This window comes from Schistocerca serialis, chromosome 1 (genome assembly GCF_023864345.2).
Source record: "Schistocerca serialis cubense isolate TAMUIC-IGC-003099 chromosome 1, iqSchSeri2.2, whole genome shotgun sequence".
In the NCBI taxonomy this organism is placed as follows: Eukaryota; Metazoa; Arthropoda; class Insecta; order Orthoptera; family Acrididae; genus Schistocerca; species Schistocerca serialis.
This window is the reverse complement of record NC_064638.1, coordinates 760,106,495-760,129,726: the sequence shown is the minus strand read 5'-3', so window position 1 is coordinate 760,129,726 and position 23,232 is coordinate 760,106,495. Positions and strand designations below refer to the sequence as shown.

At 36.5% G+C, this 23,232-nt stretch overlaps 1 protein-coding gene across 9 annotated transcripts in view; it reads right to left on the bottom strand.

The window, feature by feature from the left end:
• Window positions 1-2,799: 2,799 nt before the first annotated feature.
• LOC126482274 (protein held out wings) overlaps window positions 2,800-23,232 on the bottom strand; it is a 423,674-nt gene continuing 403,241 nt past the window's right edge. The window contains exons 4-8 of one of the 9 annotated variants that reach the window (XR_007587623.1): window positions 19,854-19,994; window positions 15,176-15,302; window positions 14,636-14,959; window positions 9,138-12,015; window positions 2,800-5,900 (exon numbers count right to left, since the gene is read on the bottom strand). Coding sequence is in view for 8 of the 9 variants with exons in the window: in XM_050106262.1 (XP_049962219.1) it covers window positions 9,160-9,236; window positions 14,636-14,959; window positions 15,176-15,302; window positions 19,854-19,994 (669 nt within the window). In the remaining variant the exon portion in view is untranslated. Of the gene's footprint in view, window positions 5,901-7,861; window positions 12,021-14,635; window positions 14,960-15,175; window positions 15,303-19,853; window positions 19,995-23,232 lie in introns of those variants that run through there. The other 8 variants (XM_050106301.1, XM_050106279.1, XM_050106311.1 and 5 more) reach the window with 8 other exon arrangements.

Below are 23,232 nucleotides of genomic sequence, written 5' to 3'. Positions count from 1 at the left end.
GTATCAGTTCCAGATCTTACAATTTACTCATCTTTTCATTTGCTCCTCTTACCAGTCCCCTAATTTGTCAGTATGAACAGGGTCATTGACTAGCACAAGCTATACTACTCATAAATCTCTCTTGCTTTGTGTGCAAACACACACACACACACACACACACACACACACACACACACACACACAAATGGATATTAACTAAAAATAGCTTCCACTATGTGCAGTATCTGGACACTGATGAACCTTACATATGTACTAAAACTGATCCTTAATTGAAGGGAGGCAATAATGTTATTTCAGAATACCCATTATTAGTAACAAAGCTGTTATTTACAGTTACACCACATAAAAAATGATAAATATTCACAAAGTTTGTAAATGGGGAAATTAAAGTTAGTATTATTCCTAACAACAAAGTTTTAGTGCTTTGAAACAATTAGTGCAATGTCCCAGCATTGCTGTGAATTAAAGAAACAACATAGCTAGCAGTGAAAATCATCTACAATGACTACATTGCCCAGTTCTCCCACCAGAATGTCGAACATTTGGACTATTGACTAGTAGGGAAAATGATCTCACACAAAGCAGCTGCTACAGTTATCTTAGGAAAGTTTGCTTGGTACTAATAATATGGTGTTCGATGGAGAAGTTAGCATTACCGTAAAGGCAATGTCCTGAGTTCGAGTCTCGGTCTGGCAAATTGTGGTGATGAACCAGGGAGTTTTGTATTAGTACAGACTTTGCTACAGAGTGAAAATATCATTCTGGAAACACCCCCAGGCTGTGGCTAGGCCACGTCTCAGTAATCTTTTCTTCCATGAGTGCTAGTCCTGCAAAGTTTCACAGAAGAACCTCTGTAAAGTTTTGAAAGTAGAAGATGAGCTACTGGCAGAAGTAAAGCTGTGATGACAGGTCATGCATTGTGCTTGGGTAGCTCAGTTGGTAGACCACTTTCCTGCAAAAGACAAAGGTCCCAAGTTCGAGTCTTGGTCCAGTGAATAGTTTTGATCTGCCTGGAAGTTTCATATCAGCACACATTCCGCTGCAGACTGAAAGTTTCATGTCACTTTCTTGTTTCACCAGTAAATGCATACGTTAATTTGCAACAGAATAGTATTTCTTGTTGTTCTTTCGCTACTGCTACAGATTGTGCCTGATTTACAGAGTTTATGACTACAACTTACCAAATATTTGCTGCACCAGCTTTGACAAACAGGAATGGGATAATCTAAACTGAAATAATGAATGCTTTACTTTTCACTTACCTCATGTGCCCTCTGTACTTGGAACTGTTTATGAGTTTTATATCTCCAGTAGTTTCACAGTTTTCTCTCCCTTAAGTTCCCTGCTGCTCTTTATGAGAGTAGTATCAGCTCCAGTTCTCACAGGTTACTTGTCTTTTCGTTTGAGCCTCTATCAGCCCTTTTTACTACTGTTCCCACTGTCATGACTTTCAAGTAGGCACTACTATTCTGCCCTATATATTTGCATTTCCTGAGGTATAGAAATCTAGTTGCAGAATAGTAACAGTACATGATTATTACAAAAATTAGGTTGAAGTTTAGATGGGGGATTACAAAAGTAACTCTGTAATTTGCATTTGAACTGTCGATTCCTTGAAGAGCTGTTGATCCTCACGTCTTCAGTACAAAGTAGGTGTGAGAGAGAACTTTTATTTCATTTGTAATAAATTATTCATGCCCATTTTTTTAAATTCCTGCAGAGCTCTATGGTTAAGTACAAAAATATCTTTTGAAAGAATGCTGTAAATCTTGAATGCAAGGCTGTAATGCCCACAGCCAGAGAAACTGACATTCGTGGTACCTCTGGGGTTTGCACAGAGCAAATGCGAGCTATACATTTTAAGTGACATTAATATCTATACATATTACTAAATCAAAAGCCACCCATCATTTTGTTTCTGTCTGTATGTGAAGGCTAATCTCAGGAATGATTGCAGGAGTACTGATACAGTTTTCACTAATAGACAGTCTGATTCACAAGGAAGGTTTCCGTACATAATTTATTACCAATATGACAGGCATGTCATCTGGCCATAGATACTTAGTGCTACCTATGCGAAGCAGGGGCGTTTTGATTGTGTTGTACTAAAGTTATTGATTGTAGAAGGAGTTACACATTTCCTAGCTTAAACTGCCAATTCTTTTTCTCTAACACTGCAGGGATTGTGATACCACAAGTTATGAAGCTATCCTGAGCAATAGTGGATCTTGGTACCCTACCCAAGCAATTCCTTGGTGTTAATGTAATTCTAAAAGCATCATCCACTACATATGAAAGAGAAGTAAGGAAATTTTGTACTCACAAAGTAATAGAGTACCTGCAGTTCAATATTTTGTCTGGCTATAGGCTTACGTTTTTGACGAACAACATTGCTTTTACATGGGCTGAACTAATAAATGGAAGGGAAGTGCATCGTGGAGCAAAATTCAAATGTCAGACCTCAAAAATAATTTAATCAAAACTTAACTGCTGGATATTTAAATAAATGATTGACACTTCTTTTAGTCTGCAGGTCAGTTCAGAAATGGATTCCACACCCCTTCCCTTCTTCCTCATACACAGAAGTATATTTGTTGTGGAAATACTGAACTTCAAACAGATGTTACATTTTGATTATTTGAACAGCAACCACTTTCTTGTACCTTTCCATACAATATCTATCATATCCCAAAATGTTACAAACAGAAGTGTCTTTTATTTCAAAACAATGCTCTGTCATTCTTTATGTAAGTGTCAATAAATAGATACATAAATGATTATATACACAAATTCTATTCCTTGTGGATTAATCTCTTTTATTACAAACACATATTTTACAGATAACAAAATTTATTCATATAATCATGTATAAATTTTTGTAAACATGAACAGATCTAGTTTAAACCCTTTTCTTAAGTACCTTAGTATGTTCATGTCATTCCCTCTAAATTATAATTTCTGAAATGCTCTTTATGAGACAGAACATTAAGTAAAATATCAATAAAGTAGGACAATGTGTATTCATCAAATATATGGCACATGGAAACATACTGCAAAATATAACTCTAGGCCTAATATTTGACTGCAACTTATTGTGCTGGACAAAACCAACATATCCAGGAACTTATAATTATTTATGCTGAATGCCCTTGTTTGCAGTCATGAGTTGTGGTTTCCCAATAAGAATCTTTTCAATGGCTGCTCTCCCATTTGATGCAATCATTTCATGAAGTATTTTTTGTTAATTCAAAGTCACTGTTAATGACTGTCTATATATTAAATGAAGCACAGATTTAATAGTATCTGTGTGTGTTACAATCCATGAAAGCTTGACATCAGCCACAGAATCCAGTCATTTAAACATATAAGTATTAAACACATCGTCTTTGTTAGGTAATTTTTGTGTGTAGTATTCTTAAAGGCTGTTGCGAAGGGAAAAAAAGAAGTAGCATCTTTCTTCCCAATTTACTAGACCTTCACTATTATTGACAATTGTGTCTTGCATTAGTGTGTCTTTGTATGTTTCAGATGCACTGAAATTTACTTTTTTTCTCCTCCTGATTGTGTGCATGTTGATTTAACACTTCCAGTATTTTTGGTACTTTTGAAGTGAAATGTGATAACAGCTTAGGGGATCTTGAAATCATTTGGGTCTATGAATTATGTGAAAAGTACTGTCTATTTCTTTTTCATTTAATGTCAAGCTTTTACAAATGGAAGGGTAAAGTACCACAGTTTACTGAGTGGACTTCAATATAAACGAACACTGAAACTGCAAATAAGAAATGCACTTTATCACCACTTGTGCACGTAACATGCAAGCACCTTTACGTTAGCACACTCATTGTATAAAAAGACTGATTAATAAAGACAAGGAAACAAGTATCGTAACCTATATACCAGAGATGCTTCTTGGCTACTGTTCTGTTAGCATTCTCTTAAGTAGACTGACCTGTCTAGTGCATAAAATCTTACAGCAGTTTCAATAAAGCTGCAAGACCTTTGTTGTTCTTGTGCACAATATAAAATTGGAAAATATTAAATTCTAAATTACATTTATACTGAAAATATAACTATATTACTATTAATAACAAAGTATAATGGAAAATACTCAGTAAGAATATTCAAAGAAGAAGAAAGTGGAGAAAAAGAAATATTACATACAGGAAACATATCACACTTGTTCAGAGTGGAAACAAGTACCAAAATGACCACAGCACCTCCACATTAATATGGCCTTCAGCTTTCAGAGCCAAAAGTCAAATACTTACGAGATTACAGAAATTGATGGGATTACCAAAAACCAAGTCGAAAAGAAAAAGTAAAATTTAAGGATGTCATTAAATTATTCTCACTGAGTATTTTCAATGAAACAATCTGAGGAACACTCAAAACAAATGGTTTAGAAATAGCACACAATGTACTGCAACTTTACTCGTTCTTCAAACAAAAAGAAACAAAAATTGCACACTGCCTGTTCTAGTAAATTAAAACAACTACATCATAAAATATTTTGAATTTTTTCACATCCATTACAGTAATATTGCAACTGTGTTTATAAACTATAAAATTAATATCAACATAGTAGAATCCCAATTAATTACCTATTTATATAAAAAATTCTTAAAAGTTTTATAAATTTATCTAACATAGCATGCTTGCAGAGTGAAGACTAATTATTAAACTCTGAAGTGCAATGCAACAAATTCTGAGGTCATGCAGCACGGTAGCACACTTAATATGATGCAGAAATATTTTAATATCTTGATATATTGCTTTTTTCACAGCAGAAAAATCGCACATTCATTTAGTCTCCGATTGCTGAGCAATGATAAAGTACTGATGTAAATAATCAGACTCTTATATAAGTACATGAAACTGTATAACTTAACACTTACAGTGCACAATTATGTGACCAATTCATGCACAAGTCTGTGCAAATGGGATTCCACTAATTTGTGGACGGTCTTTTACTAATAAGTGTATCAGAAGCTGCCAAATATAATCCAAATGAAAAATACTGATATCCTATGCATTAGTAAACTTAATCATCTTGTCATACCTTGTAAACATGAGTCACCATTCTGACAAGGAATATTACATTATAAATCTAAATTACATTTAATATGTTTGAATTTATTTCCCTAATATGAGTAAAATGAATATTCAAAACCAAATTTTCTACTATGGTTTTTTAATTTAATCCTGCAAAATTATAGCAACATATCAGTAAGGAAAAAAAAAGTTATTTGAAATCCAATCTATCTGCTTTACAAGGTAGCAACAAAAATTATACTAAGAAAAGTTGTTGACAGAACAATAAGAGATCAAAATGTTTTGCCAGAAACATGTTCTATGTTTTCTTTTCTTTTTCCTGTATATTTTTACATTAATTTTTTCTTTTATTAAGAGTAAGCCTTGATCGACTAACACAAATCATAAGACAATTACAATGAGCTGGGTAAACAGATAAAAATTATATTCCAGGGAGACATCATTCACTTACCAACTCAATGATTCTGCGATTCAAAAAGCTTAAGATGTTAAATAGATTTTTCAGAATTTTTGAATATAACAGATCAGTTCCAAAGTTCACTTTTGTTTACGAAACTGATACAAATAACCACAAAAGCTCTCTTACATTACAATCCACAGCCAATTTTCTAAAATGTTAGCAGAGAAACATTTACATGAATGAAATTTTAAGTATATGAAATTATATGACATGACACAAATCTTGCATACATCCATTTGTGTGGGTAAATGAGTGAGGCCCCAGATTACAGTTAGTCCTAAAGTAGTGAGTGCAGGCAACTAGCTCCACCATACGTACGTGCGTGCGGAGATGTTACGTAACACGAGGCGAGGGGAGCTAGGGATCCAGTGTTAGCACTCCAAGCCTACAGGGCCAAAGTTGGTGGGCAACCAGGTTAACAAGAAAAAGAGAAAACAGAATGTTAGTATATTTATAGTCAAAAGTTTGATTATTTTTGGTTTTAATGGTCATTAAACCCCAGAGTGATAACATGACTAAGCTCACTGATATGTGGAAAACTTGCCAGCTGTATGCAGTTATTACTTGTATAAAAGTGGAAGAGGGATCCAGCATTACAAGTCTACAACACCACAACCACACAATGTAGCTTCAGTTAATAGGAATTCTGGAGGGAAAATATCAGTGAATTAATTTACATTGTTTTCATTTCGAATAACCTTTCTGGAATTTCTAAGTTACAATTAGAACCATGGGTAAATCAGTTTTTGAAGCAGACATAGCATACAGCTGAGAAATCTTCATATTTAAACAGTTTGGTACTAGTTGCAGCCAATATGCAGCCATCAATAAAAACAGATGTACCAGTTTTTATGCATGACTGCAAATAGGCACACCCATATTCCAGGCAGCCATTTAGCAAAGTAATTAGCTACATTATTCAGGAGAAAAGACTTTAAAAATTTACAATCAATGTGATGATAACCATGCTTCTTCACTAATTTAAGTGACCAGCTGTAGCAAATCAGTGCTGTGAAAATGAAGTATATGGCTGCCTGTCCTGGTCCAAGCCATGCAAACGAGATAGTCAATTGAGAGACGGAGCAAGAAAAGCATATTACATTTGCGCGCAATTGTGTGCTTAAAGCAAATAAGTGCAGGTCTGCTCGTTTGCGTGACTTTTAGAAGTAGCACCCACTGGCAAAAAATTAGTATGTAAAGCCCCTTTTAAAAGTGCTGTGAATTAGAAAATGAATATGAATTTGCTAGTAAGATATATCTAAGACTGAGAATGACTGTACAAAATATCTATCTACAATTTACTGCCTTTCCAGAGTTAATAAATAAAAAGAAATTAACTTTCAAAAGTGAGTATACTCTCAAGACAATTTTGTAATACAAAGCATTTCAGATCAGGATAAAAGACAAATTACCATATGTAAGTATTCAACTGCTTTTAGAAAGGTAATAAGGAATATTTTCCTGAGCAACTGAACACCACAAACAGTACGAGTGTGATGCTCAATATTATTAAAATTAAACCCATACTACTATTCTAAACCATAACTAGAAATCCAAGCCTGTAAATACACTATTAATTATGTTAAAATATTAAATAATAGCCAAGTATTAATTATGTAACATCCTGAAACATAAACAAAGATGAGACACGAACAGACTAACAAAGCCACAGTTATCTGAAAAAGGAAGACTGCAGTTATCTAAACATATATTGGACTGTTAGTATCAATTTACTGATGACGACTTTTCTTTAGGATTTGTTTCACAAAATTATGCCCTAAATATATAGTGTCTTTTGTTTTAGTTTTTATGTAAAAATTTTCAGTATGTGCTCACTGAAAGTCAACTGCAAATATCTTCAGAGTATTGATTCATGTCATAAACAACTGCATTATATGTATGTACACATGGATCCACACGAAATGATGACACAGTGATATGAAGAATAACTGTTTCGAAATGTGTATCATAATGAGAAATGTAAATGTTAAACAATGAGGATAGAAAAAATTGGAAAGAACACTATGATATGTAGATTCTACTGTGACAATTATTATCATTAGTAGTGTGTGTGTGTGTGTGTGTGTGTGTGTGTGTGTGTGTGTGTGTGTGTGGAGAGAGAGAGAGAGAGAGAGAGAGAGAGAGAGAGAGAGAGAGAGAGAACGTGTGTAGGCATGCTTAAGGGTACTAATCCCATGGTTGCACTAGCCATATTTGTGTGAGATTCTTTCTTGTCTGTGGTGGTCCCCAAATTTATCTCCTGCAGCCAGTCAAATTACTGAAGCTGCTTAAAGGACTTTTTTTGTCAATAAGAAAAGGAATGGAGTGAAAGTAAAAAAATAAATCTTTGTTTGACTTCTGTTTCTTTCATTTATTTATTTCTTTTTCCTGGTATTCTTGTTTGCACTAAACATATACAAATCCATTGTAAAAAATCTCATTGCATGATTCCACAACAAGCATAAATCAACAAAATACAAAATAGTTTACGAACTGGAAAGAATACACAGAATATAAATAACTGTACTGATCAACCCCCCATTTTTATGAAGGCGTAACATAAATATCCTTACAAAACAGGACAACATACTTCACTTTCTTATATACAATTAAAAACTGAGGAAAGAAGGACGTAAAACAATGACACTCCTTCCATATCAATGACATTCATTCAGTATCATATGATGGAAAAATATCACAACCATACGATAAAAATACTATGAAATTCTACAAAACATATATAATATCTCAATGAAAAGTTTATACATAAGGAATAGTAAATATTCTCAGTATGTCTGGTGTGTGTATATATAAAATAAACCGTTAAAATATAAAAATAATAAAACTGATCAATATGAAAGAAATAAATAATTCAATCATGAAGTTTATACTTTCTCTGTACACAACGTAAGATAAAAAAGAATGACTAAAACACCTAAGTAAACGATAATTATTTTGATTTTAAAATATTACTGATTGTCACAATTCAAGAAAGTAATGGCGCCACATTTCCCGAATGCGAAAAATTACAGTAGCATTTATTGTTGCAATAAATTGTCATGAACTGGAGACTAGCTGCAGTACTAAAGACATAATAGAAATCTACAGTAACCTACTGTAATATTGTTCTCAGTTTATCTACTTCCCTAAGGTAACCAAAAACTAGGGACTTTTAAGTCCAGTACTACACGTAAATAAAATGTACACTTTGTGTATGTGATGTTTTTCTCCAACTATGATCAAAAAGAGCTGTCCTTCTTTCCTCTTTTCATCCTTCTACAGTGTTCTTGTAAACATTTCATGACTCTTCACACACATTTCATAAAGAAGTCTTGCTTTGTTTGCAACAAACTGGTATAATTATATTTGAGATATCTGGAAGTTGTTTTTAAACAGACTGAAAATTTTATTTCTACTGAAATGCAGTAGAACAATAGATTGTGAAGCAGTTTCAAAGAATGCGTTGATAAACAAAAGCAAGAATTGTTTATGACATGTGCAGCACCACTATAATCATTTATCCTCAACATCAAATGACAAAAGTGTGACTTACATTGCATGAAATGACTGCAGTAACTGAAAACACAAGAAAGATTTAAAAGAGGTACAGAGGAAAACTAACCTTGCCATCAGGCAGTGGGTTTTCATGATAGAGCCCCAGCCCTCTGATAGGGATGTTCCCGTAACTGACCCAAATGTCTCCGTTGTTTAGCTGCTGCACCTGCTCATTCGGTCACACAAAACAAATGGACTTTAAAGCATTTGTCAAGATTATGTAGTACTGAAATTCATTCTACAACATGGAAGCAACAAACTGCATGGAATACAAATATTTAGACATCTGACAAGTAGATAAACAATGAAACCAAATTATATAAAACACTAAAAAAGGGTCAGTGTAATTTTTCTGGGGAAATGCACCTTTTTTTCACGTATTGCATGATATATTTACTGTGCAAGATATTACTTGAAGTACAGATTCTCACATGCAAAGTAGGAAAAATATATGAATAACACTGTATTCAGTGAGACACACAAACACACACACACAGCTCTACCATAGTACTGCGACTGTTAAGTTACTGCAAAACTTTAAGAAAGGGACCTTTACAAATATACAGCCATATTACCACTTAGAAGTCCCAAATTCAGTCTCTCATAAATAAAAACTTCCATTAATTTATGTCATGGGCCTTTTTCTCCATACATGTAATACTCGAAACAGATTTCTGCATAACCATGTCACACTTTATACACAGCTACAAACATATACATACACAGTGTCTGAGGCAATAACAAAGGAACTGACTTTCTTGAAAGAAATTGCTGCCCTATTAATAAATACATTTTAATTTTGTTATAACACAGTTATTTAAAAAAGTAATACATGAGCTACCTCACAAATCAAGATTTATATGGCACTACAGTGTTCAAGCACTCAATAACAAATTAACTGATCATTTATGGAGGAAGCAAGGTAGATAAAATTACATTTTGCTTTCAGATTAGTTCAATAGTAACTACACATCATCTAAAGAATACTTTATGCACGATTTCTGTATTCCAGACACCTAACTGTCATGAAATATTAATTATTATAAAACATCTTTAATTATGTATGACAGTTATTCATCCTATGAAGTTTATATGTATATGCTACGTTGAATGCATCCTGTGTAATGCTGTGTCATTATAAATGTTATCACCCATCATATGGAGAATACTGGTCAGTGTTATGCACTTTCCTGCGTTAGAAGTCAATTTTTTTTCCAAACTGTTGGAGAACTACAGAAAAGATGAGTTATTCAGCTTCTGGAGTGTTTACAGAAAAGTTATGCACTCATTTATAAAGTCTGCGAGTTCCTTACTGCAGGAGGTTAACTGTAATTATAGACCTGTTATTTATTGTTAAAGATATTTATTAGATATAAGAAATGGAACTCGCACTAATTGGTCCCTATAAAGTTAGAAAGAGTGGAAAGCTATGCAGTTTTAATGTAGTCTCACATTTATCAGTTGTGAATGTAATACCATTAGGAGATGATAAACTTTAACTGAAAGACTGTATTGTTCATTATCAGATGTATGAAGATATTGTGTGTTACTTCAATTTTATTACAGCAGCTAGGAGATTAATGATCACCACCACCTCTATCTGGTATACACTACCAATATAACTAATGAAGCAGCTAATACTCAATGCATTTCAGTACAATACTTCGCAAGCCCGTCACCTTCACTAAAGATATTCTCATAGCACACAAGTTTAAACAAACAAAAAAGCTATAATATGAATCAAGAAGCTAAAATCACATCCATTCCTCTTGCACACACATGCAAATATCGCAATAATAAAACTACTATATCACACCTTGAAAGTACCCATACAGAGCAGAGCAGCACATATAATGACTCTAACATGCTTAAAAAAAGATAAAGCCACAATTTCCTTTTCAGTTTTATATGAATAACAACAAATCAACACTATTTATTAAATACACACCCTTTTTCAGTAAAAGGAGAGAAAATCACCACTTTGACAATAAAGAACAAAGTACTAATCTTAAAGCATACAAATAATGATTAATACAGCAAGACTGCATGTATGTGAATGTTTGATTTGCAGAAGTTTTAAAATATATTTTTTGTATGCAAGCAAATAATCTGCAATATACTCATTTAAAAAGTATGCAAATTCTTGGGATAATATATCACAGCATCATTTTTAGCACTTTTGATGTGATGTGAAAGTGGTGATGTTACTCTCCCTTTCTCCTTTAACATTTCATTCAAACATCAGTCATTCTACTCCTCTTACCAATTTAAGCACACATCTACACTTGGCCTATATGCAACATAATGGCTAACGAATGTAATAAGTTTACAAAAGTATATAAACTTCAGTTCATTCATTATGAACATAGTATTGTATTCTATGTCAACTGGTTAAAAGTATGTCTACAATAGAAATTAAGGCAATATAGTTTTATATCAAAAAGACCATGTTAAACTATCTTTCCTGTCAGATCGAACTTCAAGAATTGTTTAATTGCAGTGGTGGAAGAAACTGTAATAATATTCAAAAGTGTCATTTAAATGTCATGCAGCAACTTTTATCTGCATCTTTACTGTGCCAAACAAATAACGGGTTCTGGGAATGAACAGTAACAAGTAATTTTGCATCATTTCCCCACTTTTTAAACATATAAATCCTTGTGCATGTGTGAAATACACGTAAACTATAATACACTAATAATTTAATTCACTCTACAGGACAAAAGCTAATATGAAACACAAACTCCGAAATTTAAGCTTTGTTTCAATTACAAAAACTGGTCAGGTTGATAGTATAACATGGTCAAAGCTGTTGTCCCAGGTTGAGGCAGCATATGGTTTTTCTCCCTTTCCTGTTGCCGTGAATGCACAAACAACCAACGGCTACCGATGGTCTGGCCATCGTGCATGCAACCAGTGGTTTACACCCCAACCGTGACCCACCGCTGCTCTGGAATGACCAATGGATATCTTGACAAATGTCCATAATTCATACCAACACCCAGACAACAATGTATAAAATTTCCTTCAAAACTGGAGGCTAAACAACCTATGCTAAAGCTATGCACTTCATCACAATGATCTTGAGCAAACAGCAATGTGCACTTTAATAACAATAACAAGAATATTCATTTCTACCAACCAGTTATGGCAAAAAAATCAAATCCAAAAGACAGAATGACAGTGCAACAAAACAGCTTGCACAGCAGGCTTGTACACTGTAGTAATTGAGACAGGCATCCTCAAATTTCAGGATATTAATTCAAAATTTGGAGACAAACATGAAGTTTGTCTTCAGTAATGTTTCAAAGTATGTTAAAAGGATCACTGCCCGTAAGCATATACTTGCTAGAGCTTCCCAAAACATCACATTTGTATATAAAAACAAAATTTTGCAGCAGTAGTTGTTTGGCCTCCAGTTTACTTTCATGCACTTATGCAGTAGGCTTTGTGAATAACATGCTCGTACACTCCTTATTACCAAAAACACTGAATCAATTATATTAATGAATGTTTATGGAAAATCTTTTTAATGCAATTGGTACTTTGAAATTAAGTACCAAAAGCTAAGTAGACTGCTTGATGAGAACTAGGGACAATACTGCAGCTGCTGTACATTGGACTTTTTTATTATTAGGTTGTCTAAGCAGACAACAAAGGGCAGAGTAAACTGGAGAAAACCATTGTACCTAATGTGGCAAGAAGAAGCAACAGAAGGAAATTATTATTACCAGTTCAGGTATAAAGATATATGAATGGGTCATATTTTGATTTTATTGGCTCAAAGAGTGTGAGGAGAGTAAGGGAAACTTCTCTTCCAGAATATTTGGAATACATCACAGTATTCTGTTCATATGTGTATTGCTCTGCACTGTCACAAGCTACAAAACAATTTAATATAAGAAGACTTGAAGTATCTCAAATACTTCCCTGAAATAACTTACATAATGAAAACTAGATTAATGAGACTTTCCTCATATCAAAATCTCTAGGCTATTCCAGGTACTAAACATGAAATGCGAATGAAATAACCATGAAATGATAAATGCATTAAAATGTATGTATGAAAGAACATGATAAATAGAAGAAAATGTATATATCAAAATAAAATAAAGACTACATAAATGACTATCCCAGAAGAATATCCAATATAATATTCAATGTCATGTACACAATATGGTGATATTCTAAAGCAGCTTAATACAAAAACAATAAACAAATGTAGAACTACAGTTCAAAACTTAAGTTCATACTCATGGTGTTCCTGGAACATGACTACATAAACATACCACCGGTAATTAGTGAAGTCATAAATACATTATCACCTTTATATGATTTGCAATACTCCTACTTCTTACTGATCATGACAATTCACATTTTAAATTGCACTGTAGAACATTCTGTACAAATTACAGAACAACAGAATCTACCTATGATTAAAATTTGATCATTGTAGCTTCTTAAAGCAATACTTCAATATCACGAGTGATATAATATAATAGTATATGAATTCTAGGTACATGTTCACTAAAGAAGCACATTTCCATTGTTCTCATGTCTCAATCATTTACACTTAATGTTAGCCCCCAATTCCCTAACTAATAATATTTGGGTAGAACTGAGACACTGTGAGTGCTTGCCACTCATGGAGAATGCACCATTCAAAAGCAGTCTAGTTCTGACTTTCAACTCATAACAGCAAATCACCACAGAAGAGAAACCTTTTACTGTTAACCTGCTGTGAAATGTACAGTGACAGAGAGAGGGCCAAGTTAAATTTACTATCAACTCATAACAATTAATGGGTTTATTGTAGAAATACTGACTGCTGACCCATAATGAAAGGAAGCACCTGTCAATATTGAAGACACTTGTTAGTAGAGCAAGACAGTGAATGCGAATATGTTACATGTTACATGATTTTCATATAGTCAGTAAGCTTAGTAAATTGTTCAGATTCAAGCCTAAATGTGATTTTTATGAACAAAAAATTGAAATAAAATGAAACCAAATCAATATTTTGGCTGGCATATGGGCTGGCAGAAGAGGCAGTTGTCCTGCAGATTAAAGAAATGTTTATAAAACAGAAGTACAGAACACAGCATGAAACAAATGATCCTGTTAAGTAGTGTGAGAAAATCAGAAAGGACAGCTAGTTATTTTTTAGAATGTTCACTCCAACAGAAAAGAGAATTGTTCAGATTTACACCAGCATCAAATAGCAGGATGTTTAGCAAAAATTCTTCTTTAAATAGCCAACAGTTTTCCAGCACTGTTTTAGCTGTAATTCTGCACAGAATGGACCAAAGCTGTGTAAACAGCTCTCATATCAGAGTAAACATTGGTACAAAACAAATAGAGTATTAGCAGAACAGATAGGAAGGAGAAGAGAGACAAGTGTCTCCAATGGCTCAAGAAGAACAATCTTAAGAAACTTGGCAGGGAACGAGGACTAGATGGAAAGTGCCGGCCCCCGTCCGGGTATAGGCCGGCAGACCAGCGCCCGGCCGGGACGGAGAGAACAGTGCGGTAGCGTGAGGTGGGGTCAACGTGCAAACAACCCACCCGTGTGGTCAGCCGTGGCGTACTCTGTCAGCAGCGGCGACGCAGCCAAGTAGTTGGCATAGTCTGCGTATGGCGTGTAGATGAGGCCGTGCGGGTCATGAGGTGACAGTAATGGTGCCTGTGGGCCAGCAGAGCCATTGAGGAGTGCCGAAGCAGCTGTAGTTGGCACAGGCAGGCGAGGTGACAGTATGAGTGGTGCACCCAGTGGTGTGGCAGGGGCACGAATTCCTGGTGCAGTCAGGGTCGGCATCCCCGGCGACAAGAGTCGCTGCGTCTCCGCAGCCGCTGCGGCTGTCAGTCTGCGCCACTCCTCGTCACATGCCGCTGGAACAAAAGTGACCAAACGGTCAGCCACACAGTCCTATGGTGACGGCTCACATATACACAAATGTCATGGTGTAGGAATTTTACAAGTAGAACATTATCCTATTTAAATAAACTACTTTGATAATACATAAATGAATCAAAACAAATAAACACGAATGAAGAAAGCATCTTTAATTATACATAAATAACAGTTTAACTAATGCATATGAGTACCTGCTGTCAAGACCGCGATCTCACCTGCAGCAGCTGCTGCCTTGGCACTGGAATCACGGTATGTGCCATTGATTATGGCAAGCTCCATCAACTGCCTCTTCTTCAGCTCGTCCTCACCATCAGCCTGCTGCGAATGAAGACTACTGTCAAGACAAGATCTTGTATACCATCATGCATAGATAGCATTTAGTACAAGCTTGGCAGGCAGAGGACTGCGCGTAGTTTGTTTCAGCAAGAATGATTACAGACAAATACTGAAACATATATACAATAAACGGAGGTTCTGAGTCGCAGAAAGGAACAACAAAAAGCCTGTCGGAAAGTTAGCTTTTGGCAAACAAGGCCTTTGTCAAAAATAGCATACGCACACACAAATCCAACTCACATACGTATGACCCACCCACCCACCCACAAACAAACAAACAAAAAAACACACACACACACACACACACACACACACACACACACACACACACACACACACACACACACACCCGCGTGCGAACACAATTTACATACACATGATCACAGCTTCTGCCTCCAGCTGCCACAGACTGTGGTCATGTATGTGAGTAGTGTGTGTGTGTGTGTGTGTGTGTGTGTGTGTGTGTGTGTGTGTGTGTGTGTGTTTTAGTATTTTTACCAAAAGCCTTGTTGGCCAAGGGCTAACTTCCTGACAGTCTTTTTGTTGCGTCTTTCTGTGACTTAGCATGTCCCCTACAGGGTGTGTAGCATTTCATTATATTGTTACATTCCATCGATTTTCCATTGTTAGATATTCAATAAGAATAAATTTTGCTTTGAAATAGTGAGCATTTTTAAAGCTGTTCCATTTTTCTAACACTTTGTAAGTAAGAAAAATAATGTTGCGAAAAATGTGAGAGGGTGGGATATGGATGCTATTGTTGTAGAAAGATTCCATCTACTGCACTGTTTATCAAGTTGAAACTAACTGCATCAGATGAGTATTTTAGACAAAGCTGTTATATAAAGACAAATCAGGCATATATTTGTTCAGACTGGCTATAATATGGTGATACCGTTATAGGTACTAAATTAGAAGTCTCCAATATTCCTTCTTTTTCCTACTGAAAATAACGGAATATTGCAAAAATGTCTAATCTCTATATCAAAGAGAAGAATGGAAAGTTAAACTCCCCAGTCCTCCTCCCAATCAAAACTTAATCCACCCATCAGCTATTCGCATGCACAGCATTCTTTCTATGGTATAATTTGGTGTAATTTTCCATGTTAATATATACAGTTACACATGTAATAAATTCATAAAAATGAAGTGGGTAGTGAACTGATCAGGATATGCTTTACACAAATATTTCAGTATTTGTCTGTGGAAATTAAAGAGATGGGAAATAACAGATAAAAGTTAAATCATCTGTGAAATTCTAAACAAAAACATCAAATTGATTGTAGACTTGAGATTAGATGTTATTTCTAAATTGTCCTCATTTCTCAACAATATTACAGAAAGGATAGATTGCTATTCACCATAAAAATGAGATGTTGAGTTGCACACAAACTGTGTCATGTTGAATGGGAGCAGCAATATGGAGTGGGGTGGGGAATGGTAAGGGCTAACAAGAGCACAGGGGGGAGGGAGGGAGGGAGGGAAGTCAGCACTGCCTGGTGAAGTGAGCAGAGACTAGATGGTGGCAGGAAAGAGCTGCCAAGCACAGTGTCAGAAGGCTGTGTGGGGGGAGGGTGAGGGGGAGAGGGGAGTCTGATATGAGAAGAGTAGAGAAGGGAGGAAGGCCAGCAGATGCGTTGTCAGAAAGTAGTACACAATGCAGGTGAGAGGACATGAATTGTGAGGTGGTGATAGGATAGAGGAGGTGGTAACTGTTGATTGGAGGATGTGGGGACAGCAGGTTGCCATAGGTTGAGGCCAGGATGTTTTCAGGGGTGGAGAAGATGTTGTTAGGACTACTACTACCTGCACAGTTCAGAAAAGTTTGTTGTGGAGAGAAGGATCCAGATGGCTCAGGTTGTGAAGCAGCCATTAAAATCAAGCATGTTATGATCATTGCATGTTGTGCCACAGGGTGTTCACTTTGCTTTTGGCCACAGTTTGTGGTGTCCATTAACCCTGGTAGACAGTTGGGTGATAGTCATAATATAAAAAGCTGTGCAATGACTGTAGCATGGCTGGTACACATCAAGGCAGCATTCACATGTGGCCTGACCTTTGATGAGGCAGGATCAGCCTGTGATAGGACTGGAGCAGTATGGGCTCAGGGGGTGGATTGGACAGGTCTTCCACAGGGATATGTAGCAAAGGGTTGAGATTAGTAGCAGTATAAGGATTGACTAGGATATTGTGGAGGTTTGGTGGGTGATGGACCATCACATAAGGATGGGCGGGACATCCCTCATTCCAGGGCATGATGATAGATAATCTAAGGCCTGACAGAGAATGTGGTTCAGGTGTTCCAGTCTGGGGTGGTACTGAGTAACAAAACAGGCACTCCTTTATTACTGTTTATTGCAGATAGTGCGAGAACTGGGGAGGGGGGGGGGGGGGGGGGGATGGGTGCAAAGGGATGTGACAACAGGAAATGAAATCTGTTTGCATACTAGGACTCGCAACAGCCTGGCCACCCAGGGAGTGGCAAATCTGCAATGTCAAGAACTCCCTTGCCCAGAATGCTGATATCTCCCAAAGGCTTCCACAGGCACTATATCACAGACCTAGTCTGCGAACAGATTTTTCATACCATATCCTCCCCTCACACTATTAACCTTTCCTTGCCAACACCCCCCTCTCCCCCCCCCCCCCCATAAGAATAAGCTACTATGGAGTTCCCCCCTTCATCACCCAATATCAACCCAGACTGGAACAACTGAACCACATCCTTCATCAGGACTTCGATTATCTATCATCATGCCCTGAAATGTGACATCCTACCTAAGATCCTTCCCACCCCTCCGAAAGTGGTGTTCCACCACCAACCCAACTTCCACAACATCCTAATCCACACCTTTGTCAATTTTATCCAAAACCCTTGCCACATGGATCATAAGCCGGTGGGGGAGAGGGCTGTAAGACGTGCCCAATCCACCCACCCAGTACTTCCTATTCCATCCCTGTCACAGGCTTATCTTATCTTATGGCTCTGAGCACTATGGGACTTAACATCTATGCTCCTTAGGCCCCTAGAACTTAGAACTACTTAAACCTAACTAACCTAAGGACAGCACACAACACCCAGCCATCACGAGGCAGAGAAAATCCCTGACCCCGCCGGGAATCGAACCCGGGCGTGGGAAGCGAGAACGCTACCGCACGACCACGAGATGCGGGCATATCTTATCTTATCCTTCAGAGGCCAGGCCCCCTGTGAAACCAGCTGTGTCATCCACCAGCTCCTATGCAATCATTGCACAACTTTTTATATTGGTTTTACTACCAACCAGCTGCCCACCAGGATGAATAGCAACCATAAACTGTGGCCAAGAGCACAGTAGACCACTATCACATCACAAGCAGCTGAACATAACTTCTTTGACTTCAATGGCTGCTTCACAAGCCAGACCATATGGATCCTCCCCCTCCACCACCAGCTTTTCCGAACTGCACACAAGGGATTTATCCTTACAACACATTCTCCAATCCCAAAATCATCTCAGCTTCAATCTACAGTAAGCTACCGATCCCACACCCTCCACCCAACAGTTTCCACTCCCTCTGTCCCATCGCTTCTTCCTGATTCACGTCCCCTCACCCTCACTGTGCACCCACTATTTTTTCCCTTCTCTGCTCCTATTCCACCTGTCCCCTCCCCTCCCCACAGTCACTAGACAATGCACGTGGCAGCCTTGCCCTGCCACCATCTAGTGCCTGCACATTCTGTGAGGCAGTGCCAACCTCTTCCCTCCTCCTCCCCCCCCCCCCCCCCACTCATGCCCTGCTATTCTTTCCCCTTCCCCTCCCCCACTCCAGATTGCTGCTTCCTTTCACTCAACATGACACAGTTGCATTCCGGATGAGCGGCCAGAGATACTGGTCATGTGTATAAGGTGTGCTTGCTTGTATGAATTTGTGTGTGTTTTCCTTTCGTAAGATGGCTTTGGCCAGACACTCAGAATGTCCAGACACTCAGAACATAAGTCTTTTCATTGTGCCTCTCTGCAACTCAACATGCCATTCTTATGATGAATAACAATCTACCCTTTTCATAATATTATTGATATTCCAACTCAGACTTTCCATTATTTGAGCTACATTTGTGTGTGTCACACATATAATCAAATTTCCAGACAGTACTCTATAACTCTTCTGTAACACATATAATAATGAGGTTTTTTTGACGTGTAGAACAATTAAGTCTCCTCCAATCTACCAATAATATGAAGCAGAGAAAGTGCTCTATTCTTATGGTGATAATTGTAATGCAAAACAAATTTACACTGGCATGTATTCTGAAGCAGTACACAATGGGAATTATAGTATAAATGTATGTTATGAAATGAGAGAAGTCAAACTAACAGGAAATGTGGTATCTTATGCTACAATATAGAAAGTGGTATCTTATGCTACAATATAGAAAGTGACTAGCAAGAAAGGGGCACACTGCAGAGCCATGCATATCACTGCTGCAGCAGCAGTAGCAGCAGAGTATACAAGCCTGCAGTGGCCCACAAGTCGGAGTTGACTGACCACGGGAACGAGCAGCTTCTTCACTTCCTCGACAGCGCGCTGCATCTTGAGAGTTGCCCTGTTTTCTGTGTCTTCCACAGTTAGCAACACGTGCAAGTCGTCATTTAGATGCTCCCAGTTTGGCTTTCCGCGGTTCAGTTCCTCCTGAAAATTTGCAAATTTTCACTTTCCATGACCTCCAGGCAGTGTGCCAATAATTTGAGATAGGTAAAAGAACAAAAACTATTAATATAATGGTAAAATTAATTCTGATTTAAAAAATTAAGTAAAGCACTTAAAACCAGTTTCATGTTCATGCACAATGTACCGAAACATCCAGCTAAAATGCGCAAAAAAGTGATACAATAAACACTGTGTACTGCTAATCTTTATTTCAGTTAACATCTTGTATGTATGTGTCAAGATTGCTATGTATTACTTCTGTATTACTGAGTGAATTTCAAATGAAATCTACCAATAAAGAAAAAAAGCAAAATTGATAAGCTATGCTGTTTTGATTTGGAAAGCATACTTACTTCCATAGTTTTTCATTCTAGTTCATATACTCTTCTCCATATCCTGTTACAGAGAGCAGCTTGAAAAAGGATAGTTATTTCTGAGTGATATATCATAGATGACAATGACAGCACCAATAAATCAAATTGCCATTAATGTGCTACTGACAAGATCTGTGTTGTTCAGTGTTACAGCTACTAATTTAACTTTTATGCAATATTTTCCATTGTTACACAGCAAACAGCTGCTATATTTCTAAATAAAAACCAACCAACACCTATTCATAGTTAATAATCACTGATTCAAAGCCAATTTTTCTCTCTCTTCATTGTGTATGACAAATGCAACCCCCCCCCCCCCCTTTATTAAAGTCCGTGAGTTCTGAATGTGGGTCAGCTTAATAAACACATATACAAACAAAAGGTTTGAGTTATACAGAAAATACTTGTATGTTTTTGATTCCATTGTGTTCTATTCTCCATAAAGAAAGGAAACATTGGGATTTTAACAACGGGAGGAACAGCATTTTTCAGTATTGAAGATATGCTTCCATTCATCAATATCTTGTTCTTATGCCTCATAGGAAAAAAGGTAAAAAATGCATCACAATAAACTGTTTCTGCAAGAACTTTATGGCAAAGTCTCAGGCAAAGTTTGCATGGGTAACTATGTCTGTGAATGCAGTGCAAAGAGATTGGAAATAAAAAGACATTTGTCAGGACTACAAACTGTATGCCATATTATAAGGCAAGTATCACACCAGTGGTGTTATCTGCAACCATTTTAGAGCTGAACTGCCTGCATACTTAACTGGATTACATGATCCCATACCATGGTCACTCAACCTCAATTCTCTGAATCATTTACTACAACAATGAAGTAAAATCACCTACTTGACTCACTAATTTCACCAATGGTATTTGGTATTTGTGGACCAAATTGTCTTAGAGGAAAATTAGGCATACCATCCAATCACTTGCCATCAGTCCTAGATAATAATGTACAATATTTTATGTAACATGGCAATAATTTACAACTGTTAATAATTGTTCAGCGAGACCACATGGGATTTTGTTTAGCAACATCAAATAAAATTAATTTATTAAACAAATATGATATTAAGCTTTTAATATTTATAAAATATGCATGAAAGCTTTTCTGTTTAGAATTATGCATGAAAGATTTTTTGGGAAAATGTCATTCTACACCATGCTGTGAAAAGCTATGGTGTCATTATCTATAAAGAAAAGTTCTGCTCTTGGATATTGTCTTTGGTCTTGGGAACCAAGAAGTTGCTTGTTAAGGTTTGCAGTAATTAACAACCATTACATTTAAACATCTGGGGCACTGTTATATTTTCATGCACAAACTGACACTAGTCGCAACTCCTGATTTTTTTTGCTGGTCTGCAGTAAATGTGGCTCTCAATGGCACACTGCTTGGTGAAACCTATAATTCACAATTGTCTCTGTTTCAGACAATCTACAGACATCTCATGTTGTTGTTGTTGTTGTTGTTGTTGTTGTTTTCGATAAGTTCACTCCAAAGCCTGGTTTGATGCTAGTCTATCATCTCCAAGCTTCTTCACCTCTGTATAACTATTGCAACCTCCATCCATTTAAGCTTGCTTATTGTATTCAAGCCTTTATCTCAATCTACATTTTTTTTCCCTCCCCGTGCTTCTTTGTGTTCCCAAACCGAAGAGAGAACGAGGTATCAAATACGTCAAGGTGTGTGCTATCAACCATTTCCTTCCTTTTGTTGATTTGTGCTATAAATTAGTTTTTCCTCCGTTCAGTCCAGGACCTCCTCATTTATTATTCAGCATTATTATATTAATTTATATTATTTATTTTATATATTATATTTATATTAATTATATTTATTATACAGCATTCTTCTATGGCACCCGTTTCGAAAGCTTGTATCTTCATTTTGTCTGAACTGCACATTGTTCACATTTTGGTTCCATGCATGGCTAGATTCCACTTCCTAACACACAAATTTATATTAGATGGTAACAAATTCATTTTTTTTTTCAGAAATACTTTTCTTGTTACTGCCAATCTGCATTCTGTATCTCCCCTCCTTCAGCCATTATCAGTTATTTTGCTCCCAAATAACAGAATTCATCTTCTACTTCATGTGTAACATTTCCTTATATAATTCCCTGAAGTACTGGCTTGTTTAATTTGACTATGTTTGATTATCATAATTTTACTTTTATGGTGGTTCTTTTTTATAATCTCTTTCCAAGACGTTCATTTCTTTCAACTGCTCTACTAAGTTATCTGCTGTCTGTCAGAATTAATAATGTCATCAGTGAACTGCAGAGTTTTTTTTTATTTTTATTTTTTATTTCCTCTCCCCAAACATTGTTCCCTTACCAAATTTCTCCTTGGTTTCCCGCATAGCTTGGTCAATGTAAAGATGGAATAACATCAGGACGGTCCTCAACCCTGTTTGAATCGCTTTTCAACCACTGCCTCCCTGTCGTCCTGTTGTGTCCTTTGATTCTTACAACTGCAATCTGGTTTCTGAACAACTTGTAAACAGCTTTTCAGTCACTGTATTTTATTCCTGCTACTTTCAAAATTTCAGATAGTGTAGTCCAGTCTACATTGTTCAAAGCTTTCTCTGAATCTACAAACACTTAAAGCAGAGTTGCCTTCTTCACACTATCTTCCAAAATAAGTCATAGGGTCACCTTATGTGTTTCAATATTTCTCCAGAACCCAAACTGATCTTCTTGAAACCATGATTTATCAAACTGATGTTCCAGTAGCATTCACACCTGTCCACACTTGTCAACACCTGCCTTGTTTGGAATTGGAATTTTTACATTCTTTCTGAAATCTGAGTGCATTTCACTTATCTCATTTATCTA